The sequence below is a fragment of the Ceratotherium simum genome, chromosome 24 (assembly GCF_057802395.1).
Source record: "Ceratotherium simum simum isolate JZ-2026a chromosome 24, ASM5780239v1, whole genome shotgun sequence".
Lineage (NCBI taxonomy): Eukaryota > Metazoa > Chordata > Mammalia > Perissodactyla > Rhinocerotidae > Ceratotherium > Ceratotherium simum.
The window spans coordinates 11860870-11886374 of record NC_141923.1 but is presented as its reverse complement, the minus strand read 5'-3'; the positions used below and the strand labels follow the sequence as shown (position 1 = coordinate 11886374).

General features: G+C 50.0%; 2 protein-coding genes across 2 annotated transcripts in view; one reads left to right on the top strand and one right to left on the bottom strand.

The window, feature by feature from the left end:
* The window catches only part of DDX24 (DEAD-box helicase 24), a 19361-nt gene extending 12451 nt beyond the window's left edge, over positions 1 to 6910 (bottom strand). Inside the window, exons 1-2 of the mRNA XM_014790514.2 lie at positions 6835 to 6910; positions 4827 to 5546 (exon numbers count right to left, since the gene is read on the bottom strand). Of these exons, the coding sequence (XP_014646000.2) occupies positions 4827 to 5541 (715 nt within the window). The 5' untranslated portion in view covers positions 5542 to 5546; positions 6835 to 6910. The remainder of the gene's footprint in view (positions 1 to 4826; positions 5547 to 6834) is intronic.
* Positions 6439 to 25505, top strand: LOC147913886 (uncharacterized). Its single transcript, XM_087448548.1, has 10 exons — positions 6439 to 6476; positions 6642 to 6911; positions 7087 to 7178; positions 11908 to 12018; positions 12441 to 12857; positions 19862 to 19894; positions 20965 to 21126; positions 21674 to 21820; positions 23667 to 23936; positions 24561 to 25505. Exons 1-10 carry the CDS (start codon positions 6439 to 6441, stop codon positions 24851 to 24853), a joined length of 1833 nt encoding a protein of 610 aa, XP_087304674.1. The 3' UTR covers positions 24854 to 25505.

The following is a 25505-nucleotide window of genomic DNA, read 5'->3' as shown; positions in this document are numbered from 1 at the left end:
AGACTACGATATATTAAAGATACATACTATGAACCCAAAAGCAACCACTAAAAGGACATAATAGTTATAGCTAATAAGACAATAAAAGAGATAAAATGGTATCACAAAAAAATATTCAACCCAAAAGAAGGTAGAAGAGGAAAGAACAAAGAATAGCTGGGAGAAATAGGAAAACAAATAGCAAAATAACTGATTAAAACCCAACCAGGACCAACAATCACATTAAATGTAAATGACCTCAACACCACAATTTAAAGACAGAGATTGTCAGATTACATGGCAAGACCCAATTATATGCTCCCTACAAGAAAATAGGTCAAAAGTACAAGTATGGAAAAAGACACATCATGCTAACATTAATCAAAATAAAGCTGGAAAATCTACATTAATAGCAGACAAAGGAGATTTTAAAACAAAGAATACTTTAGGGATAAAGAGAGCCATTTCATAATGAAAAGGAGTGAATTCATTCAGAGGATATAACAGTTCTACACATTTATGCACCTAAGAACAGAGCTTCAAAATACACAAAACAAAAACTAATTGAAGTGTAAGTAGAAAACTATCACTCAAGAAAAAATAACACAAATATTTCTAATATATTAAAGCAATTGATTATGTAGTTAAAAACCATCCTACAAAGAAAAGCGCAGGCACAGACGAATTTTACCAAATATTTAAGGAAGAAAAAAATACTAATTCTATAAAAATCTTTCAGAAAATTGAAGAGAATGCTTCGAATATCATTCTGAGGCCTGCATTACTCTGATTCCAAACCAGTCAAAGACATTACAAGAAAAGAAAGCTACAAACCAATATCCCATGAACAGAAATTCAAAAATCATCAACAAAATTTTACCAGATCAAAATCTAACAATATATAAATGGAATAATACATTGTGACCAAGTTCAATTTATCCCAGGAATGTAAGTTTAGTATTTGAAAATCAATCAGTGTAAATTACTTTCATCAACAGACTAAAAATGAAAAATAACATATCTCAACATATGCAGAAAGTGTTGGAAAAAATCCAACAACCACTTCTGATAAAAACTTTCAGCAAATCAGAAACAGAAGAGAATTTTCTCAACCTGATAAAGGGCATCTACAAAAAATCTACAGCTAACATCATACTTAATGGTGAAAGACTGCATGTTTTCTCCCAAAGATCAGGAACAAAGCAATGATGCCCATGACACCAATTCAATTCAAAATTGTACTGGAAGTTTTAGCCAGTGCAATAAGACAAAAATAAAAGGCATCCAGACGGGACGACATAATCATCTTTATGGAAAATTCCACATAATCTTCAAGAAACTATTTGATGGTAACAAGTTGCGAGATAACAAGATCAATATACAAATCCATCATATTCTTATTTATTGGCAACAATCAGAAGTAGAAAATTTCACGTGACCATTTACAATAGCATCAAAACGTGAAATACTTAAGGATAAATCTAACAATAGATGGGCATACTCTGAAAACTACAAAGCATTGCTAACAAAAATTCAAGACCTAAAAAGAATCAGAGATAAACCACATTCATGGAATGGAAAATTCTACATTGTCCAGATGTCAATTGTCCTCAGTTTGTTCTATAATCAACTCAATCCCAATCCAAATACCAGATGGCTTTTTTGTAGAAATTGACAAGCTGACTTTATTATTCATATGGAAATGCAAAGGGCCTAGAATAGCCAAAATAACTTTTAAAAAGAACAAAGCTGGAGGACTTACACTACCTGATTTTAAGACTTATGCTAAAGCTACCATATCCAAGACAGTTAGGTATTAGTGTAAAGATAAACAAGTAGATCAACGGAAAAGAAAAGACTCCAGAAATAGACAAACAGACCCACACCTATATGGTCACTGATTTTCAAAGAAGATGCAAAGGCAATTCAGTGGAGAAAGGATAGTTTTTCAACAAATGGTGTTGGAGTAATTAGATATCCCTATGGGAAAAAAAACATAAGAACTTAGATCCATACTTCTCATCATAAACAAGGGTTAACCCAATAAGTATCACAGACTGAAATATAAAACCTAAAACTAGTAACACTTCTAGAAAAAAATCATAGGAGAAAATCTTTGTGATCTTGCGTTAGGCAAAGGGTTCTTAGATAAGCACATCTGAAAAAAGAAAAAGTGATAATCTGAACTTCATCAACATAAAAAACTCCTGCTCTGAAAGACTGTCAAGTGAATGAAAAGACAAGCCACAGACTGGGAGAAAAAAAAATGCAACTCAGATAGCTGAAAAAGGAGTGTATCTAGAATATACAATGAACTCCATTAATAGGAAAACAACCACTCAATTAAAAAATGGCTAAAGAACTGAACAGACACCACCAAAGATAATATGGATGAGAAACAGGCACTTGAAAAGATGCTCAACTAGTCACTAGGGAAATGCCAATTAAAGCTACAAGGAATTTTAACTCTAAATTTTAAGACTAAAATAAAGTTAAAAACTGACCATATCAAGCACTGGCAAAGACATGGACCCAGTCGAACTCTCCTAACCTGATGGGTATGTAAAATGGTATCATCACTTCGCAAAACTCCTGAAAAGTTACATTTACCTTAAGCCTTAACCACTGCACACCGAGGTATTTATTTACCAAAAAGAAATTAAAGCACACATCCATAGAATGACTGATACACCAATACTTATAATAGTTTTATTTGTAACAGCCAAAAACTAGAAAGAACAGAAATATCCATTAACAGATGGATAAACAAATTGTGCTATATCCATACATTGGAATACTACTCATCAATAAAAAGGAACGAACTATTGGTAACTGCAATAACATGGTTGAATTTCAAAGTATGCTGAGTAAAAGAGCAGACATCCCCCTCCTCAAAGTACATACTGTATGATTCCATTATATAAAATTCTGGAAAATGCAAACTAATCTATAGTGATAGAAAGCCTATCAAAGGTTGCCTGGGAATGAACGAGGAGGGGGGCCCAGTGAAGGAGGGATTACAAAGGGGCCCAAAGCATCTTTTGGGGATGACGGATATACCCATTGTCTGCATGGGCAACAGTCTGTCCACAGCCCCAAAAGTCTTTCTGAATCTAGGACCTGCAGATTTACGGCATTCCACGGTGGTAGCCTGAAAGGAGCTGTGGTATGAATCCAAAGGTCAGGCACTAGCCACAGCGGCTCAGACGACCTTGCCTCTGCCTTCCAGAAACCTACTTGAGGCCTCTGCACACACCCAAGCAGTGCAGCAGAACGATTAACAGCACACAGACCTACTCTAGAACCCAGGCACTGCTACTTACAGCCGTGCAGTTTCAAGGACGCTGACTACCCTGTGTGAGGATACTTTCCTCATCAGTAAGATGGGAATAATACATAATGCACTTAACACTGCACGACACATTTTAAATGCTAAGTAAATGTTCTAAGTTATTATTATTACCTCCATTCTCCTTTCCTGGGGTTTCTTTGCTCTTCCCTCTACATGACTCTTCTACAGGACCTCACCCCAAGTTTCCTGACCACCTTTCCAGAAACCCAAGGCACAAAGTGTCTAGATGGGGGCCGGCCCGGGGGCACAGTGGTTAAGTGCGCGCTCTGCTTTGGCGGCACGGGGTCCGCAGGTTCGGATCCCGGACGCACACCGACACACTGCTTGTCAGGCCATGCTGTGGCGGCGTCCCATATAAAGTGGAGGAAGATGGGCACGGATGTTAGCCCAGGGCCAGTCTTCCTCAGCAAAAAAGGGGAGGATTGGCAGATGTTAGCTCAGGGCTGATCTTCCTCACATACACACACACACACACACACACACACAAACAAAGTGTTTAGATGGTCTAGTCCTATGCAATACAATATAGTAGCCACTAGCCACATATAGCTACTGAGCACTTAAAATGTGGTTACTCTAAATTGAGATGTGCTACAAGTTCAAAATATACATCAGATTTTGAAAACTTACTATAAAAATAAGAATGTAAAATATCTCAATAATTTTACATTAATTACCTGTTAAAATATTTTTTATATAATTTGTTAAATCAATATATTGTTAAAATTAATTTTCACCTGTTTTTTACCTTTTTTTAATATGGCTCCTAGGAAATTTAATTCTATCTATATATTCTACTGCTGGTCTAGTTGGACTATCAGTTCCAAGCAGTACAAGCTCCTCCCCCCAGTCAGCAGTTTGGTTTACCCAGGGTGAGTGAACCTGTCATCGCTTTACAAAGTCTTAGAAGGCCCAGGGAATGAGGGAACTTTAAACAATGCCTAGTCCCAACAGTCACCTCATGCCCAAATCTGCCTACAAAATCCACCCGACGATTCCCTACCACACACTCAAATCCTTCCAATGACAATGAACACACCAACTCCCAAAGCAGCCCTTTTTATCTTGGGACAACTCTTGAGAATTAGACACTTTTTCCTTATACTAATGGAGATCTACCTGTCCAGAGGGCTGATCTTAGCCTTACTTTACCCCTCTGAGACATTGAGAAAAGGCTCACTTACAACATATTGTGTAAACTTTAGTTTACTGTAGCATTTACATTTAACCCACATAGCAAAACTAGGTACTGCTATTATCTCCATTTTATAACGGACACCTTAGAGCTCAGAGAGAGAAAGTGACCTGCCTAGGGTACCAACCTGGAAGTGACAGATTTCAACCCAGAGCTAGCTAACTTCTAAACACCTTCATTCAACACCGCTTTTATGGTTATGTTCCCAACATTCTCCTCTTTCCCAGCCAGCCAGCCTGCTAGCAGCCACAGGCTCAATCCAGAAGCAATCTAGCCCTGGCCAGATAAGGATACCCCTACCTGTCTCAGCAGCCCCAAGGATGTCCAGTTTGTCACGGATGGCAGGTGCCAAGGTCAGAGCTTGGATTGGTGTAGGCGCAGAGAAGCCTAGGAAGCTGAGTGCTCGGAGAACTGGCTTGGGTACAAACAGGTCCTTCCAAGCTGATACGTCTGCCTTCTGGTCATGCATTTCAGGCATCCACGTCTTCGCTTTTTTGGGCAGCTTTGGAGTAGTACCTTGGGAAGGCTCCAAGTTTTTTTTCCCTTTCTTTTTCTTCTTTTTTGGAATAGTCTGGGCTGGGCTTTCTGACGCCATCTCCCCTACCTCTGGATCAGGACAAACTGCGCCATCTCCCTGGGCCTCTGGCTCAGCATCTTTGACCTTAAACTCTTTCTGGGTACTGGTTCCTTCCGTTTCCACATCTTTACTCTTCTTCAACTTCATCTTTTTCTTTGAGGAGCTAGACTCTCCCTCCTCCTCTCCTTCTGAAAGAGCTTGTGCCTTTCTCTTTTTGGGCTTCTCCTTCGAGAAGAGACTGGAAGAATTCTTGGCAGCAGAAACCAACCGGTAATCTGTCAGCTCCTCAAAGCACACCAAGTCATCCATCTGTCCGTCTGCAAACATATTTGGGTCAATTTTCACCTGCTTCCATGTTCCCACAACTTTGATTCCCTTTGTTTGAAATTTGCCATAGCTTGGCGGCTTTGGCCTTGATTTTTTCTCCTTCAACTTCATGGTTGCTGAAAAGAAAAGAAATGTTCCATTAGGTTGGCAAAAGAGAAGCACAGGGTTTTGAGGCAACAAATATCTTCCAAGCAGCCTAGAGAGTATCAGGCCCTGCAAACAAGCGAGGACACAAAGACGGCTCCAACACTGATGCTTCCAGCTAAAGAGGATCAAAGAGGGAAGGATAGACACCCACAGAGCAGGCAGCCTGGCCTGGAACAGAGCGGACGCAGGAGATGGAGCAAAGATACACGAGACAGAACTGGGGTGCACTACAGATCCAACACTTACTTCTTGTGTGCCCCTGGACAGTCCCGCTGAAAGCTCTCCAACCTCAGCGTTCTCATCTTCTAAAAAGGGGGAGGGGCCTAATAATATCTAAGTCACAAAAATGTTTTGTGCAAATAAAGAAAATTATGTAAAGCCTGTCGCACCCAAGCCATTCTGAAGGCAGAATAAGAATCCGGGATTTTTTTGGGCGGTGGGGGCCTGAGGGGGCCAGCTTTACTAAAAGTGCACACAGCTTCCCTCCTTCTCAAGCCTCGCCCCAAGAGGGCAAATGCCCGTCCCACCATCCTGACCTGTGCAACATGGCTTAAAACCCGCCCAGCTTTTCATTACGTTTTAAGTGATTTGAAAACCATTTAAGCAAAAACTGAGTGGTCCGCGATCCATGTTCTCCCTCTGCAGAAAGGCCTAGAAAATAAGAGATCCTGGGGAAAAGATAGAGGTAAACCCTGGTTCAAATCCGGACCCCTGGTGGCCAGCTCCGGGTCGGCGGTGGATATATTAATCCCTGTGACCCTCGGTTTCCCCGTGTGTGAAATGGGGGTGACTTTGAGGCTGTGTGTCTCACTGGATCGTTACGCGGATACCCAAAGGTGACGCAGGTCCCAAACCGCTTAGATGGCGCCTCCCGAGGTGAGCACCTCAGACGCGGGAAGGTTCGCCCACCGCCCCGGCTGCGCCACGACCACCAACAACCGGGCTCAACCCTGAGAGGGGCGGTAGTCGGGCACACGGGGGCCAGGACGCGGAGCGCGGCCTGAGGAGCGAGCGGGTCCCTCCTCGTGGCGCCCGCCCGCGACCGGCGCTCGGCCCCGTCTCAGGCCCGAACGCGCGCACGAAGCGGAGAAGCCGAGGCCGCCGGGCTCCGACGAACACAGAAGGGGCCCCGGCGCGGGCCCGCGCAAACTGCCTGACTGGGCCGGGGGCCGCCCTCTCCGGACCGAGAACTGGGCGCCCTGCAGAGGCCCGCGATGGGAGCCCGGGAGCCCCCCCGCCTCCAGCTCCGGGACTCACCGCGTGGAGACGCCGGCCAGCCGCCTCAGAAACCTCCGCAGCAACCCCTCAGCTGCAGCGCTGCCCGCAGTTCCGGGGCGGGGCTTGCACTCACGCACGCGTGTGCGCTGCAGAAGGAAGTCCCGCCCCCACCCTAGACTCCGCGACCTGATTCGCTGCCGCGCGGGATCACGGAGAGCCGCGGTGCGGGGGCGGAGTGCGCGGAGGGGTGGTGGGCGGGGCTTGGTCGCGCGGCGCTCCTCCCCGGTTTAGGGCGCAGACGGAACCCTGGAAGCGCGCTGCGTCCAGCCTGGGAGGCTCTGCGCCGGCTCACGGACGGGAACGCGAGTTTTCTTGTCTTCTTTGTAAGTTTTTAGTGCAGTGCTTGTCCGCTTATTGAGTACCTACTGTGTGTCTGAAGCCTTGCAAACATTTTAGCGTTTCATTTACAACCTGCACCTGTTTGGAGGTGCTATTTTCCCCGGTGTTTTTATGCTTGGCCTGTTCACTGATGGTTGGGGTAGGTCGGCCTGACTCCAGACCCCACGCTTTAATCAAGCTAAACTGGCTTCTTTGATGCGTGCAGAGAAATCAGCTTCACAATAGATAATCACTTTTTCCATGTGGGTATCACCTGACCATCTGGGACACCTTTCCCATATGCTGTCTCTGTGTCTGGTGACCGTGGGAAGTGCTAAAGGACAATGGCGGGATTCACCAAGCTGAGGTCAAGTGAGCGTCCCCACTCTCCGTGGAGCCACCATGGGACAGAGCTTAACTCATATCTTGGGGGAACTTGCCAGTGTGTCACCAAGAGTCTGGGTGGCATAAAGCCTGTGCCCAAGTGTACGTGACAGGAGACTGGAGCTGTCCCTGATGACAGAGTGAGGAGGAAGGCTGCATATCCCTCCGTGGCGGGACAAAGGTTCCTGTCTCTTCTGGGGGGGTTACACACCTTCGAGGGTTGCAGGGTTGGTGTGTGGCTGCATGCCCAGTTGGGTGAGCAGTGTAGGATAGGTTGTGGAGAGACCAAAGAAAAGACCCGGAGATGGCAAACCAGACATAGAGGTTTATTGGGAGTTACTTACAGGGAGGTCCGGTGGTGGCCAACCGGACAGGAACGTGCACCCGCCACCGCGGGCGGGGAGGGGGTTGCTTATATAGGCAGGGGACACAAAGCCTATATGCTTGCAAAGGGGTTGTCCCTGGTATGATCAGCGTTCCCAGGAACAGTAGCTCACGTGGAGGGGCTCTGTGCCTCTTTAAGACGGGGTGTTCTTTAAGTGAGATAAGGTAAGATTAAGTGAGATAAGGTAAGATCCGGGGCTGCACAGGCCCTGGATTGTTACAGATCCCAGCAGCTGGGCGTCCTGCCCAGAAGGAGCCAGAAGGACACATGGTTGCAATGGGCTTGTGGGCTCTTGCTGAGCAAGCAAGGCCCAGGCCCTGCAGTTGTCTTGACAGAACCTCTCCTACGGGGGCTGTTTAGTGGGAAAAGGGACCTCACCAGAGAGAGGCTGGAAGTAGGGCCCCTGAAGTGGGACTTGGGGACCATCTTGAGGGGTCAAAATGGTGCACGGTGGAGATTCTCAGTAGAGGTCTCTGAAAAACTGACAAAAGCATCTTTATTAGTCAGGGTTCTCCAGAGAAATAGAACCAACAGGGTATGTACATAATGTGAGCACATGGCCAGAATTGCTCCCAGGGTCTTGGAAGGAGCCGGTACAAGCAAGGGTCCCTTAACTCAGGCTTCTTTCGCTTCGTGGTAGACCTGCCTTTGCCTCTATCATCAGTGGCTACATAGGATTCTAGTATGTGGAGGTATAAAACTTTGTGTACTCGATTTCCTGTTGATTCAAACTTGTTGTCATTAGAAACACCATGATAATCATTCACGTGCTGTTTTTGTGCACTTTTGATTCTTTCCTTACAATGAATTCCAAGAAGCAAAATTTCTGAGTCAAATGGAATGAAAGCTTTTACTGCATGTTTCTGTGTCACTGACCAGAAAGTATGTGTCAGAACACACTCCCCCCAGCAGGATATAGGAGTCACCTTTCCTCATCATGCAAATACTGGGTGTTTTTGGGTTATTTACTTCTTGGAGTAGATACTGAGTGATACTCACTCAGCTCTGTTTCATCGCCTGCTGTGAACCCTCCACAATAGAGAGCTAATGACCTCATTCCCCAGAGTCTCTCATAGCACCCGTTCTGCAAATGACCTGGATTGTGCCAAGCAGACCTCCCGTCCCAGAACTGGAAGGTGCGGGACTTGGTTTTCAGCAGCAACAGTAGACAGTCCCAAGATCCAGTTCTTACCTTATCGAGATGCATCATTTTACTGGCATAGGTGACATCCGAGGCAGTTCAGTCTCAGAGCCAACAAGTGGGATAGTGGCTTCCTGATACCCCAGTTTCTTGACCATGGCAGTGGTCACTGCATCGTTGGGGGCCCAGTTCTTCAGTGTCATTTTTTTTTTGTGAGGCAGATCAGCTCTGAGCTAACATCCGTGCCAAGCCTCCTCTTTTTGCTGAGGAAGACTGGTCCTGGGCTAACATCCGTGCCCATCTTCCTCCACTTTGTGTGGGACACCGCCACAGCATGGCTTGCCAAGCGGTGCGTTAGTGCGTGACCAGGATCTGAACCCGGGCCGCCAGCAGCCGAGCGCGCGCACTCAACCACTACGGCCACGGGGCCAACTCCTTCAGTGTCATTCTGAGGAGAGTGTCATTCCTGGAACCTCAGCCTAGAACTTCCTCCTCCAATCCTGGAACAATTTTGTAGGCACCTAATTCCCTGTGTTAAAACCCATTCTGCTTAAGTTAGCTGGAGTGATTTCTGTTACCTGCGGCCAAACCCTGGCTGATAGATGTGTCACACGCGCGTGCGTGCACAGACATACAATATCTCCTTTAAAAAATTATTTTCCTATTAACGAGATTGAACATCTTTTCAAATATTTATTGGCCACATGTAATTCTCTCTTTAGGAACTACCTCTTTTAGTCTTAGCATTCCTTTTTAAAGACAGTTCTTTTCAAAAATTTTTCCATAAGAAGTCTCTTTACATTGGGGATACTAATGGTGAGACTGTTTTGGGTTTTTCTCCCCCAGTAGATCACTTGTCTCTTAACTTTGTACATGGTGTTTTTAATGTCACACGTGGTCTGATGGTATCATTCTTTTCTGTCCCACAAGTTGTCTTTCTAGCTGTCTTCTAGTGACAGGAAATTCAGAGAATGTCTCTGTTTCTCCGGGTGGGGGATGTCCTTGCAGCCTCGAGTTCTGCTGGGAAGGAGAGCGGATACCAACTGATACGGAGGAGGGGCTCCTGCAACCCGGCTCTGAAAACCTCCCCCCTGCTTGTGCCAGGGACAGTGCTCAGGCAGGAGCCCAGAGAAGCTGGAGCAGGGGAGGCTGAACTGGTTGGGTTGTTGTTCCAAAGCTAAACGAAGCTGGGGGCTGGGGGACGGGCGGGGCTGTGGGCTGGCCACCTCGTCTCCTCGTCTCGCGTGAGAGGCAAAGCCTCATTGCTCAGGCCGTTCAAGGATATCCCAAGCAGAGGCCCCTCCCGCCCTTGATTCTGCCCCTTCTTTCGTTTCCTGCCCCTCCTTTCTTCCCCAACTTCACCCTGCGATTCTCACTTTCCTCTCTCCTCCTTATTCTTTCTTTCATTCAAAACATATTTACTCAGTACTGAGTACTGACCCAAGAGAAAAAGACAGACCAATCTATACTTTCATGAGACTTATTCTGCAAAGGGCAAGGGACAGAAACAAGTAAATGTCATAAGTGTATTTTCTGAGTGCCTGCGTTTCTCCAAACTAATACGGCAGGCACATCAAGGTTAATGAACTTGCCCAAGGTCACACTAGTTGTTAATGAACAATCCAGGCCACTGGTCAGATATCATGCTGTTAACCCCCAGCCCGCGCTGCATCCCTGATTATTACAGATATGGGCTTAGGGCTCTAAGCCATTTGTCGGCAAATGTAAAATGTTTTGTACTGTAAATTTGTACATCTTGGGGGCACAGGGGAGAGATGACCTCATACAAAATGAAGTTCGTAAGATGTGCGGTCACAGTGTAGTGAAAAGGAGGACTAGGGATTTCTCACAGATCCAAGAAGGGGATTTTGAGAGGGAAACTAATGCTCCTGGCATTGGGGTATGTTGGAATTAGGTTATCCTGAAGACCAGCCCACACTCGTTCCATCCTTAGGTTAGCAACGCAAAAGTGAGGTCTAACTGGCACCAAGCCTGGGATGAGAATGACTCACCTGTGGGGCTAATGTCACCCAGGGTGGGACTGTTTAGCTGGCTGGAGTCCTTAGCAGCCTCACCAAGCACAGGACTTCAGACACTGCTCTGCGTTCTCAGGCAGTTACCTCCCAAGGTAGACAGGAGCCTGGGAAGTGGGGAAGTCGGGGGGAGGGCATCCCTCTTTGCCTCCGTCCAGGCTGCTGTGATCCGAGGTGAGTGTCTGCTGGGAAGGGACTTGAACCCACCTTTCCCCTGAGTCTTTGAGAGCTACCAGTGTGTCCCAACCCAGGTTACTCTTAAGCTCTAAGACTTAGGCTGGGTGGGGGGCGGTGGGCGGGGGACAGAGATGGGATATTAACGATGAACAGAACCCTGGAGATCAGAGAGCCAAGCAAAGTCACTAACTTTAAAAGCTGTGGTCGGGGCCGGGCCGGTGGCACAGTGGTTAAGTGTGTGCGCTCTGCTTCTGCGGCCCGGGGTTCGCAGGTTCGTATCCCGGGCACGCACCAGCGCACCGCTCGTCAAGCCATGCTGTGGCGGCGTCCCATATAAAGTAGTGGAAGATGGGCCAATCTTCCTCAGCAAAGAAAAAAAAAAAAGAGGAGGTTTGGCATCCGATGTTAGCTCAGGGCTGATCTTCCTCACAAAAAATAAATGAATAAATAAAAGCTGTGGTCTGCAGATTTGGGGAGCATGCTGGAAGTAGCCCACAGACTGCCATAGGACAGAGGGCAGGGCTTGGGCCAACAGAGAGGTGCTCCGTCCCTACCCTGGTCCATCACGGATCAGGCAGGGCACTTCCAGTTTTCACACTCTGTTTCTGGGAAAGACAGTGGTGACCGTAGGCTCTGCACCTGGTGTTCCCACATTGCCACCAAGATGTCAGCTAAAGCCATAGAGAATGGAGAAGGAGTAGCTGCTGACCCCCTTTTGCAGAATGGTGAGTGCCCTTGGGGACGCCCTGGAGGAGGAGGTGGCCCAGGGTTTGGGATGTGTGGCCTGGGGCAGAGGGGCTCTGGGTTCTGGCCTGGAGCTGCCGCTAAGGTGCACTGTGTCTGAGCAAGTATCTTTCCTCCTGGGCGTCAGCCTCCTCCTCTGTGAAGTGAGGGACCTGCCAGCTCTCGGTTGGTGGCGGGGTCTCTCTTTCTCTGTCTTCTCCTTGGGTTCACTTCCAAGCGTTCCCATCACCCCTGAGCGCAGCTGCTACTGAGGTCCCCTCCCCACATCAGAATTCTTGGGAGCTTCAGGAAATGGCAGAGGGTGCTGTGTGGGGCCTCTGGGCCTCATGCTCTCCTCAGGGGCCTGGGGCCTCTGGTCCCACAGCTGCCCACCCTACTGTGGACTCCCCCTCTCCTTTTCCAGAGGAGGATGAACCTTCCCAGTCATCCAACGTGGTCGAGGCCGCAGCTGGTTCTACACCTGGGGGGCCACCGCAGGGGCCAGATGCCCCAGGTGGTTCTACTCCTGGAGGGCCACTGCAGGGGCCGGATGGACCAGCTGGTTCTACTCCTGGGGGACCACCGCAGGGGCCGGATGCCCCAGGTGGTTCTACTCCTGGGGGGCCACCGCAGGGGCCGGATGCCCCAGGTGGTTCTACTCCTGGGGGGCCACCGCAGGGGCCGGATGGATCAGCTGGTTCTACTCCTGGGGGGCCACCACAGGGGCCGGATGGAACAGCTGGTTCTACTCCTGGGGGACCACCACAGGGGCCGGATGGACCTGACTCTGACCCCACAGACGCACCGCAGGACAAAGGCAGGAATTTCTTCTCCACTGCAGGTAACTGGTCCCTGGGCACCAATCCACCAGAACTCTCCCCACCCCCACTGCTCAGCTCAACCTTCTAAGTTGTCAGTATTATGGTACATGTCCCTGATGGAATCTCTACTAGACCCACATTGTCAGGAAAGGGACACAGTGTACATGAGAGATGAAATAAATGATGCTCTACAATCAGAGGGACCGCACTTCAAGTCTAGGCTCTGCCGCTGACTTGCTGAGTGACCCAGAGCCAGCAACATGCCGTCTCTGGGGCTTGAGTGGTTTGTGTCTAAGTGCAGAGGTAGGATTTGGTCACTTTCAAGGGTCTCCCAGAGACAGATTGTATCCAATTAGGTGGTATAGGGATCCTTCACACTGGCCTTATGCTCTTCACGAAGGTCTGCTGCCCAGGATCCTGGTCAGCCAGCAGGCATAGGCTCAGGCCCAGATATTTGCCAAAAGTCCACTGCCAGTGCGCTGATCTATTAGCCCCATAGCACCAAAGGCCTGGGTAAGTTTCATTTCTCCAGTTGTGCTCCTCCTTTGATGCCCTGGGAGGAGCCTGGAGGGCCTGGTTACTAATGTCCTCCCAGGACACACCCTTGCAGAGCAGTCTCACTTCTAAGGTGGGGCCAGCCCCGGGGCAGGGCAAAGAAGTACACTCTGTTTTTTCAATTGTGCAGAATACACATCACGAAAATTTACCAACTTACCCATTTTTAAGTGTACAGTTCAATAGTGTTAAGTATATCCGCATTGTTGTGCAACCCATCTGCAGAACTCTTTTCATCTCACAAAACTGAAACTCTGTACACATTAAACATTGACTCCCTGTTCGCTTCTCCCGCCAGCTCCTGGCAACCATCCTACTTCCTGTCTCTGTGAATTTGACTACTCTAGGAACCTCATATAAGTGGAATTGTACAGTACTTATCTTTTTATGACTGGCTTATTTCACTTAGCACAATGTCTTCGAGGTTCACCTGTGTGTCAGAATTTCCTTACTTTTTAAGGCTGGGTAATATTCCATTGTATGTATATACGTACTACATTTTGTTTATCCATTCATCCATCAGTGGACACTTGGGTTGCTTCCACCCCCTAGCTATTGTGCATAATGCTTCTATGAACACAGGTGTGCAAATATCTCTTCAAGACCCTGCTTTCAATTTCTTTGGGTATATACCCAGCAGTGGGATTGCTGGATCATATGATATTCTAGTTTTAATTTTTTGAGAAACTGACGTACAGTAGTCCCCCTTTATCTGTGGTTTCATCTTCTGCAGTTTCAATTATTGGCAGTCAACCGTGGTCCAGAAGCAGATGATTCTCCTGACATATCATCAGAAGGTCAATAGTAGCCTAACACCATGTCACAATGCCTACGTCATTGACCTCACTTCATCTCGTCATGTAGGCATTGTATCACCTCACATCATCACAAGAAGAAGGGTGAATACAGTACACTAAGATATTTTGTGAGAGAGAGAGAGACCACATTCACCTAACTTTTACTATAGTAGATTGTTATAATTGTCCTATTTTAATATTAGTTACTGTTGTTAATCTCTTACTGTGCCTACTTTATAAATTAAACTTTATCATAGTATGTATGTATAGGAAAAAAACGTCATATATGTAGGGTTCAGTAGTATCCGCGGTTTCAGGCATCCACTGGGGGTCTTGGAACAAATCCCCCATGGATAAGGGGGGACTACTGTACTGTTTTCCATAGCTGCTGCATCATTTTATATTCCCACCAACAGTGCACAAAGGTTCCAATTGCTCCACATCCTCACCAACACTTGCTGTTTTCTGTTTTTTTTTTTTTACAGTAGCCATCCTAATGGGTGTGAAATGAAATCTCCTTCTGGTTTTGATTTGCATTTCCCTAATGATTAGTGATGTTGAGCATCTTTTCATATGCTTGTTGGCCACTTGTATATCTTTGGAGAAATGTCTATTCAAATTCTTTGCCTGTTTTTCAGTCGGGTTATTTGGTTTTTTTTTGTTGTGGTTGTAGGAATTCTTTATATATTCTGAATATTAATGCCTTACCAGATATATGATTTGCAAGTATTTTCTCCCCTTCTGTAGGTTGCTTTTCCACTCTTTTTGTGTCCTGTCTTAGTTGGTTAGAGCTGCCTTGACCAAATGCTGTAGACTGGGTGGCTTATAAACAATGGAAGTTTATTTCTCACAGTTCTGGAGGGTGGACGTCTAAGATCAAGGCACCAGCAGATGCAGCATCTGGTGAGATCTTGTTTCCTAGATAGCCACCTTTTCTTTGTAACTTCTCATGGCGGAGGGAACAAGGAGCTCTCTGGGGTCTCTTTTATAAGGGCACCAAGCCCATTCATCAGGGCTCTGCCCTCATGACCTAATCACCTCCCAAAGGCTCCACCTCCTAATACCATCACATTGGGCACTAGGTTTCAAGATGAATTTTGGGGGATCACAAACATTCAGACCACAGCATGCCCTTTGATGCACAGAGGTACACTCTTGATCCATACTTCTTTCTCTGAAACACTCCCTCAGTGCCTCCTTGCTCCTAGGCCTGTCCCTGGCACTGGGAGAGGCAGCAGTGAAGGAAGTTTGGCCCTTGACCTTGGAGAGCTCAAAATCCACATTGCCTTGTGGGAAATTCTGTGGCAGAAGGAGCACAGTAGACTCATACCTGAGTCTATAGGTGAAGGTGGCTGAGGAAGATTGGGAATGTGTGGTCAGGGCAGTTTCCTGGAGGATGTGTCAGATGGCAGAGTCCTGAAAATTTGCCTGCATTTGGCATGCAAAAGATCAGAAGTCAAGGGGCAGCGAGTGGCTTCTGTTCCCTAAGACAGAAGCACAGCAATGAGTTTGAGGAGGGCAGCAGAAGCCAGGTCATGGGGGGCTCGCTCATCCTCATTAAAGAGCTTGTGCTTTAACCTGTGGGCTACCAGGGACCACTGAGGGATTTCAACCCCCTTGCTCTTCGCTGTACCCTGGAAGCCAGCAGATAGGTTGAATTCTGTGTACTGTCCATGTCCCTGATCGCAGACAATGAGAGGCGATGGTGACTAGCATGGCAGTGGTGGAGGTATTAAGGAGTGGTCAGATTCTGGACATGTTTTAAAGGCAAAGTCAACAGGAGTTGCTAACAGACTGGATATGGAATGAGGTAAGAAGAGAGGAATCCAGGGTGACTCCAAGGTTTTGGCTACTGAGAGAATGGTGACAGGCTGAACAGAAACTCAGGGGCCAGAGCAGAGGCAGAGAGACAGTTAGGAAGCGGCTGTAGTAATCCTGGAGAGAGATGCTGGTGGCTTGGCCCACAGTGGGAGGGGCAGAGGTATAAAGAAGGCTCAGACGGTGGATATTGCTGAAGGTGAATCAGCAGGATCTGCTGATTGGTGTGGAAGGAGGGAAACCACGAGCAGTCAAGGTCTCCCAGCTGCTTGGCCTGAGCTGCTGGAAGAAGGGAGCAGCCGTTCACTGGGACTGGACGACTCTTGGAGGAACAGCTTTGGAAGGGGACATGAAAGTCCAGCTTGTGACATGTTAAGTTTGAGGTGCTTCTCAGACACCCAGGGGGACATGTTGAATAGGTCTGGGTTGGACGTAGCAATCTACAAGTCATCAGAATACAGGTGGTTCTTAAAGCTGTGGGGCTGGGTGAGGTCACCCCAGGACTGGAGCTAAAGCAGAGAAGGGGTCTGAAGACTGAGCGCTGGACATGCCAACATTCATCAGAGATCAGGGAGAGGAGAAGAAAGGAGACCAAGCAGGAGAGGCAAGTGTGGTAGGAAGAGAAGTGAGAAAGAATGATTTCCTGAAGGCCAGGTGAGGAAAATGTGTCCTAGGCTTGCCGTGAACAAACTAGGTGGCTTAAAACACCAGAAATTTATTCTCCCACAGTTCTTGGAGGCTAGAAATCCAAAATCATTGTATCCACAGGGCTGGGCTCCTTCTGAAGGCTCTAGGGGAGAACCTATTCCATGCCTCTTCCTAGCTTCTGGTGGCCGCCAGCAGTCCTTGAGGTTCCTTGGCTTGTGGCCGCATCCCTCCAGTCTCTGCCTTCAGCTTCACGTGCCCTTCTCTCCTGTGTGTCTCTGGGTCTCTGTGTCTCTTCTCTTCGTATAGGGACACCAGTCATATTGGTTAAGGGCCCATCCTACTCCAATATGACCTCATTTAACTTACATCTTAATTACATCTGCAAAGACCTTATTTCCAAATAAAGTCACATTCACAGGTACCAGGGGTTAGGAGTTAAATGTATCTTTTTGGGGGACACAGTTCAACCCACAACAGAGACGTTTTGGGGAAGAGGGAGTCACCACCTGGGTCAGACACTGCTGAGAGCCAAGTAAGGTGGGGACTGACGAGGAGCTCCCTGAGTAGGCATCATCGAGGTCAGTGATGACTTTAATGAGTCTGCTTTCACAGGGGCCAGGGGGCCAGGGAGGCTGATTAGTGTGGGCTTGACAGAGAATGAAGAGAGAGGTGGTGAATATGCTTGTGCTCACGGATCGAGGACTTCCTGATGCTCTAAGTGCTTTATATGTTTCTTTCATTAGATCCTCACACCTGTGAGGTAGGTACTACCATCACCTTACACATTTTATAGAGAGGACAAGGAAAGTTAGATAACTGCTTAAGGTCACGCAGCTGTCAAACCTGGGTGCCTAACCATGGTGCCATGCTGCCTCTCCCTAAATGTAGGAATCTATCGCGAGGACCTTTGCTGTAAGGAATGGAGTCAAGTGAGGTGGCAGCAGGAGGCCGATGTGGTATGCAGGGAGGGGCTGCCTTTGTTTTCCAGGTTGGGGGTGGTAGAGCCTGGTTGGATGCTATTGGGAACAACGCTCCAGGAGAGAGGGAGACTTTGATGATGCAGAAGTGAGGGAGGAACAGTGCAGGAGCATGTCCTTGAGTCGGAAGAGCAGGTGGGCCCAGGACACAGGTAGGCCCAGCACACAAGTGGGCAGGAGCAGGCACTGCTCATCACAGAAGCAGGAAGGCAGGGGGAAGGGAGGGAGCAGAGGCTGTGGGGGGTGGGTAGACTCAGTGGTAGGAGCACATGGAAGATCTCTTCTGGTTGCCTTCATTTTCTTAGGGAAATAGGAAGCCGAGGGAGGCAAGAGTGGGGAGGTGCGGTAGGTTTGAAGATCGGGGAGAAGTTGTGAATTCTGAGTGCTCAGAGAGTGGGGGACTGAAGAGAACAGGAAGACTTGGTGGGGTTGAGCATGAGAGAGGGAGAGGAGGGGAGAGAGGTAGAAGGTCTGCGAGGGCCACATGTAATGAGTGGGTATGGAATCAATATGGGTGAGGTAGGTAGGAAGGACATGGGATGAGTGAGGGACGGTGTTGTGGGTTATATTGTGTGCCCCTAAAAAGATCTATGCAGGTACCTCCGGTACCTGTGCGTGAGGTCATACTGGAGTAGGGTGGGCCTTTAGTCTAATATGACTGGTGTCCTTATAAGAAGAGGAGAAGAGACCCAGAGACCCACAGGGACAAGGCTATGTGAAGACGGAGACAGAGATGGGAGTGATGCAGCTACAAGCCACGGACCACCAGAAGCTGGGAAGAAGCAAGGAAAGACCTTCCCCAGAGCCTTCAGAGAGCATGGCCCTGCCAACACCTTGATGTTGGACTTCTAGCCTCCAAAACTATGACAGAATATGAGAGAATAAACACCTAGCTTGTGGTAATTGATTGCAGCAGCCACGGAAAACTAATACAGAGATTGAAAATGCCGGTGTGACTGAAGAATTGTTCAAGGCTGTGTTAGAGTCAGAATCTATAAAGGGAGGAGGTGGGGGGTCTCTAGGGGGTTTCTGGATGTTAGTCATAGGCAGGGGGCAGTTTTTGTTAATAACAAAGTCTAGGGCAGCACTGTCCAACAGAACTTTCTGTGATGTTGAGCATGTTCTCCGTGTGGTCCAATATGGTAGCCACTAGCCACATGTGACTAGTGAGCACTTGAGATGTGGCTAGTGCAGCTGCGGAACTGAGTTTTTCATTTTATTTCATTTTAATTAACTAAGATTGAAATAGCCACACATGGCTAGTGGTTACCATAGTGGGCAGCATGAGACTAGAGTATGAGCGTTGGTGTGTGCGGCATAGAGTCCAAGATCTTTGGAAATGAGGAAGCGAGAACTGAAAGACTGGTTTGTTGAAAGTATCGTCAATGGAAAAATGGAAACCATCAAGACAGGCCAGGAGGAGTGATGGAGAGAGGTGATGATGGGCCACGAGCTACAATCTGCAAGAAATGGCTGGGTGTGATCTGGAGGCCTGAGGCTGAGTTTGCGCCTTCTCTCCCTTGACTGGGACCAAGACTCCTCTTGGCGGAGAGCTGGCTGACTCACTCCTGCCGGTCCTGAAATCCCCAGAACTCATGGTCCCAGCTGCCCAAGCACTCCAGTCCCTGTCCCGGTCAGATGTCCCCGCTGGCCCCAGGGGCTGTAAGCAGTTCAAGATGGTCCAGGTGTGCTCTGCCCAGTGCTGCAAGGGGCTCTCGCCACAAGACAGGACACACAGGAAGCAGGGTGACTTCAGATGGGGGACTTGGGGAGGCCTCCTGCAGAAGGTGACAAGGAATCTGAGCCCTGGAGGATGGCTGGCTTTTACTCCAACATGTGGCCTGGGATGGGGATAGAGTTTCTGGAAGAGGGAGAGAAGGGAACAGTTTAGTTTATTCCACTGCAAATAAGAACAGCATGTTTTCTTGCTTTTTTTGTTTTTGTTTTGTTGAGAAAATGATAGCAAATGTATTGGCTTTAAGAGCAGCGTGGAGCTTTGTCAAGGCAGGTGCCCTTCCCCGTCTGGAGCGTCCAGAGCTCCGGACATCCTCCATCCACCTCTGCATTCTCAGTAAGTCAGACTTCTCTGGAGAAGCAGAATGAGGCCAGGCAGGGGCCGTTCTCTCCTCTGATTCCAACTCCAGAGGACCCTCCCTGCTGAGGGCAGCAGCCAGGAACGCAGGGGGAGGCCAGTGCGGGGGCGCTCACCGAGGGTCCTTTTGTCTCCAGGCAGGGTTGCTGCTGGAGCCGTGATCGGAGGAGGTGAGTCTCTTTGGGAAGGAGCTCAAGCCCCATCTGCCCCTGGCCCTGGGCCTCTGGGAGCAACCGGCCTTGACCAAGCCCAGGATTCCCTCAAGCCCCAAGACGTGGGTGGGTAGGGGTGGAGTGGGGAGGGGACAGCAGTGGGATACTCAAGGTGAAGAGAACCTTGAAGCACAGGAACCAAAGCAAAGCCATTAACAGCATCCCAGGCCCAATCTCAGCTTCTCCCAAGTGCAAACCACGCAATTCTGGGCGAGCCATGGATCTGTCTGAGCCCATGATTCCTCGCCTAGGAAGCAGGGCCGGTGAGATCCTCCAGAGGGCTGTAGGGAACGTGTAAGCTGAGCCGTGTCTGGTTCCTCAGAACTTATTACAAACCCAGGGAGCTCATGCAGTGAGCCCAGAGGTTTCCAGCTGTGCTCTTGACCAGCGTCCTCCAACAGGGTGGCCAGAATTGAAGACAATAAAAACGTTTCTGTCACACTAGCCACATCTCAAGTGCTCAGTAGCACATGTGGCCACCATATTGGATGGTGCAGACACAGAACACTTCCATCGTTGTGGAAAGTTCTATGACTGCACTGCTCTGTAGATGTAAGGAGCCCTGGGGAGACCCCCACATGCCGCTGCGGGGCCCCCAGGGGCAGAGGGCAGAAGTCCCAGCCCATCACCTCTTCAGAGGAGCAGCTCTGATGTGATCTTCTGTTGACCCTGTGCTTGAGGGAGAGAGACTGTTTTCCCTGCCAAAAGGAGAAGTCTGAAGACCACTGCGTGTTTCAACCTAATTTAGTTCACACGGGGGGAACTGAGGCCCAGGGAGGGTGGGTGAGCCTCCCAGGGTCACAGCAAAAAAGAGGCACGAAACAGAACTGGGGTCCAGGTTCTCCTGTGAGCCCGTCCCCTCGCTTGTGTCCACATCTACAGCCTTCCTTTGCCTCAGGCCCACATTCCTGCCCCATGACTCTCACAAGAGCAAAGCAGACCCCCCACTTCATCCCCCTGGGGAAATGTCAGGGAGATCTGGGGAGTCCGTCTCACAGGGCCAACCTGAAAGCTCCCCTTCCCTGCAGTTGTGGCCGTGGCGGCTGTGCCCGTGGTGCTGGGCGCCATGGGCTTCACCGGGGCAGGAATCGCCGCCGGCTCCATAGCAGCCAAGATGATGTCTGCAGCTGCCATCGCCAACGGGGGCGGAGTTGCCGCAGGCAGCCTGGTGGCTACTCTACAGTCAGTGGGTAAGTGCCCCGAGGGGGAGGGCCAGAGCCAGGGCGGGATTCAGCCCAGAGGCTAAGCCTGAGGGAGGGTCCATCCTCGCCCTCCAGTTCCCTGGTCCTCAGCATCACTGGTCCTTTCTCTCCCTCACTATCCTCTTTCTGGCTCCTTCTGAGTGAGTTTTCGGGTGGGAGTGGAGGGGTGAGGGGTTCTGAGAGGGAGAAGAGGAAAGGAGCCCAGGGCTCTGGGTCCAGCCCTCCCAAATCTGACACCTGGGTGGTCTAGACAGGGCCCCTTCCCTCTCTGGGCCTCAGTGGCCTCCTGAGTAAGGTGAGAGGAACTGTAGCTCTTGGGGTCTGTCGCTGACTCCTCTGCCTCTCACTCCCCATGCGTTCACCCGTCTCTTCTCTCTCTCAGCCGCCCCCAGCATCCTCTGCCCGAAGCGGAGCCCTGGGGGTTTCAGGACCTGGAGGAGGGCTCCAGGTGGGATCTCTGGGCCTCAGGCCTCCTGAGGGCCTGGGCCACTGACCACTGCACGTTCCCTGTGCCCACCCTCTGTCTCTTCCCCAGGGGCAGCGGGACTCTCCGCGTCATCCAGCGTCCTCCTGGGCTTCGCTGGGTCAGCTGTTGGGGCCCTTGCTGGGAGGTTCACAAAAGGCCGCCCAAAAGGTGGACCCAAGGCTGAAGGCGACCAGCCAGGAGAAAATGCATCCCAAGGTGAACCTCCAAAACCCCCACTCAGGTCAGAGAAGCCTGAGAAATAAAGATCATGGCAGATGCACCTCCCTGTCTTTGCTCCTTGCAGCCCGGTTGGGGGGTTCCCAGTTCTCCCCATTCCCCCAGCCTGCCTTGTGGAGGGGCAGTGGGAGGGGGCAGGCTGAACAAGCACAGAATCAGTGGGCAGGAGGCTTTGGTTGGTCCTAGTCTTACAAGGGATGGGCTGTATAAGCCAAGGCCATTCTTGGGCCTTCTGTGGGCCTCAGTTTACCCCTCGTTCAACAATGGGTTTGACAGAGGTTCCTGTTAGGAGGCTGAGGTCTGGGGTACAGGATACATATTGAGCCACTGAGCCCAGAGCCCTTTGCCCTTCCTCATGAAGGGGCACTAGACATGCAGAGATGAGCAAGATACCCACCTTTCCCTGCTGGCCTCCAAGTCCTGTGGGGAGGCTGACGAGCAAACACCAGGACAGTACAGGATGCCCAGTGTTGCAGTGGGGCTCCGGCACTTCACGGAGAGGAGACGGAGTCAGGAACAGTCACTACGCCATGTCTGGGTAAATTCACCAGTTCCCACACTGGTGACAAGCACTCTGGGTGTCCCCTCAGTCTCCATTCACCTCCAGGGTGAGGGCTCACTTCCTGTCAGAGAGGTCTCATTCTCTGGAGTTTCTTTTAAGGACAAGATATAAAACAAAAAGAAATAGAAGTTCTACAACTTCTGCTTACACCTCAATAGAGAGTCTTGAGGAGGCCTCCAGGTGCACACGCTGCATTTTGTAGACCACTCATCGACATGTCGAGAAGGAAGGGCTGCTTAGGATGTAGAAAGTGGAGAGAGCGTCACTCCCACCCAACACCAAGAAAAAGCCAGATGACCTACAAAATCATTAACTTCTCTTGAAACCCTGAGAGAGCTGAAGTGCAAGGCCAATAGATGTCCCGAACTCTCGGGAAGGTCAAGTGCCTCCACGGACAGCTCTGAGCCACCTGGGGCAGAGCGTGGAGGGGGATGGGGCCGCAGTGCCAGCAGGTGAGAATTCAGCTTCAAGTCTTCCCTGAGGGCCCGGCCCGGTGTTGGTGGCGTAGCGGTTAAGTTTGCGCGCTCTGCTTTGGCGGCCCGGGGTTTGCAGGTTCGGATCCCAGGCACGGACCCATGCACTGCTCATCAAGCCATGCTGTGGTGGCATCCCACATACAAAATGGAGGGAGATGGGCACAGATGTTGGCTCAGAGACCATCTTCCTCAGCAAAAAGAGGAAGATTAGCAACAGATGTTAGCTCAGGGCCAATCTTTCTCACCAAAACAAAATATTAAATAAAAATAGATAAAATAAAATGTGGAAACCATTAAAAAAAAGTCTTAACTGAGAGCTCAAGGGCAAGTATGGGCCTGCGTGAGCGAGCGTAGAACCCGGGGAGCTATAGACACAAGGATGGTTCAGGCCAACCTGCAGCTTCTCCAAGGACCGCTGGGAGCTCCCAAGGAAGACTGCGGGCAGGCAGAAACCCAGAGAAGACTTCCCTCACTGAGCAAGCCTGGAGGAGGGGAGCTGCAGCCCCCCACCTTCCTTCTCCCCTTACACTGCTGGGGAGGCGCAGGAAACCTTGTAGCCCCCAGGGCGCGGGAGAAGATCACGGTAGATGGGACAGAAAAAGAGAAAAAACCTCTGCCGCTCAGGTTGGGGTGCTAAACCTTCCTGGGCCCAGACAGATGGAACCCACCCACCGCGAGGGGAGGGGCGGGGCTTTGAGAAGACCCCACCCCCAGGCCCAGGCCCCCAAGACCTGCCCAGACTGAGGCTGGAAGGGACCACAGAGAACCCTATTGCCCCCGCCGTCAGGCCAGCAAGTAACAAGCAACAGATGTCTACACCGCGGGAGGAGCAGGTGCCAGAGGGACCTTCTCCAAGATGCACACAGCACACGGAAGTCTGAACTGAGGCTGGAGCACACACAGAAAATCCCGCCTCCACCAGAAGCACGAGGTAGCGCCACTGTGAAGCTGGGGGAGCACAGGCAGCAGCCGCAGCAACAAAGCCCAGACCCAGCTCAACTCCTGAGAAGACCGACCTCCCGCTACAGGCCACGGAGGAGGGTACCTGATTCCCGGCGTAAGTTCCGTCCCCTGTGTCTCTCCTGAGCTGCTGCAGCGATGCTGTAGGAGCCGTGTCCATATCCCCGGCACTCAGTCTCCCAGTGCCTGCCTGGGGCGCCTACTGCCAGCACCTGTGACTGTCCCTCCCAGGGCCCGCCCCTGACGCCCACAAGGCAGGCTGGAAGTGTCGGGGTGTGGGTCCCCCCAGAATGGCCCTCAGCCAATGATGGATTTTAGTTGCGGATACACACCCCTGAGGGGGACAACTCTGAGGCCTGCCCCACACTGTCTCCCGGGGTCTCCAACAGGATTGAGCCTCAGAGGCCCACAGTGCAAACTCAATCATTGCTGGCCCTTTCCTGGCTGCCTGTCCTTCCCTGTCTCATCTCCCATTCTCCTGTAGGTGCTCCCTGGGGTCACCTCCCACTCAAATCCTTGTCGCGGGGTCTCAGCCTAAGACGGCTTCCTGCCCTCCCCTCAGGCCCCACTCAGGAGCCCACGGGGCTGAGCCCGAGACAGCCAGCACTCTAGCAGATGGTTCCTGAAATCTGGCTGTGTCCGGCCTTATCCATCCCTTTCCGTCAGGATGAGGCTCAGACTGGGGGCCCCACAGTCTGTCTCATAGTGACCCACCTGCCAGGACCCCAGACAGGCCCAGGTCTGTCGGAATCCCAGCAGAGAACACAGCTCAGCTTTGGGGCCGGCCCCCCAACCAGGCTACCCGGGACAATGCCACGAGCCAAGAGTCAGAGGGTAAATCTCTCAAACCAGTGGAGGGTCCCTAAGTCTTTGCAATCTGTCAGGGAAAGCCTGGCACAATTTCAGTTTGAAAAATGTTCCTTCTCAGTTACTTTTTCCTCTAGAAAATCCCTGTTATCAAAGACACTCAAGAGAGCCTGGCTGGGCTGGCCCGAAGATGCCGGAACCTGTTGAAGTACTCCACCTCCCCGCGCCGCCACCCCAGCCTGAATCTCTTCATCAATTTGAAGTTGTGTGATTCATTATGAAAATAATTTTATGTCCCCAAACACAGGTTGGTTGCTTGAGGAGGCAGCTGGGAAGGAGCTGGTGGGCAGGGAGCCAGTTTAAGGGCCCAGGTCTCCTGGAAATAACCCACAAGTCGACCATCCTCAGCCTGTGGAAAGATGCCCATCATCAGTAGCAGCAGGAGTCAGGGACTTGGATCACTTCTTCCAGGTTCTTCTAACAACAGCTACAAGAGAGGGGCGCAGCACGGCCTGTGCTGGGGTGCTGTGCGCGTTTTATGTGATGATCACGGGCAGTGTCTTGACTGCAGTGGATCCATGTTTCATGTTATTTGTGTTGATCCTCTTGTTCCAGCGCTTTTAGATCGCTCTGTGGGTGTCTAGGGAGCCCCAGGGATGTCTCAGAAGTTGTTGTGGGGTCTCCAGAGGACAGAGGGCAGGGCTCCTAGGAAACAGAAGCCCTTTCTTCTCTCCTCCAGTAGGTGCCATGGAAGTCACAACCCCTCCATCCACATTCCTCCTGAGGTACACTCCCCTCACCTCAGGACCCCTGTCTGGACCCACTGTTGTCCTCAATCTCAGCCCAGCCTCTGTGTCCC

Coding starts and splice junctions, on each gene's coding strand:
- LOC147913886 (XM_087448548.1), top strand. CDS start 6,439: ATGGCGCCTCCCGAGGTGAGCACCTCAGACGCGGGAAG. Junction 12,858..19,861: donor GAATTTCTTCTCCACTGCAG/GTAACTGGTCCC, acceptor TTTTGTCTCCAG/GCAGGGTTGCTGCTGGAGCC. Junction 21,127..21,673: donor GGCTACTCTACAGTCAGTGG/GTAAGTGCCCCG, acceptor TCTCTTCCCCAG/GGGCAGCGGGACTCTCCGCG.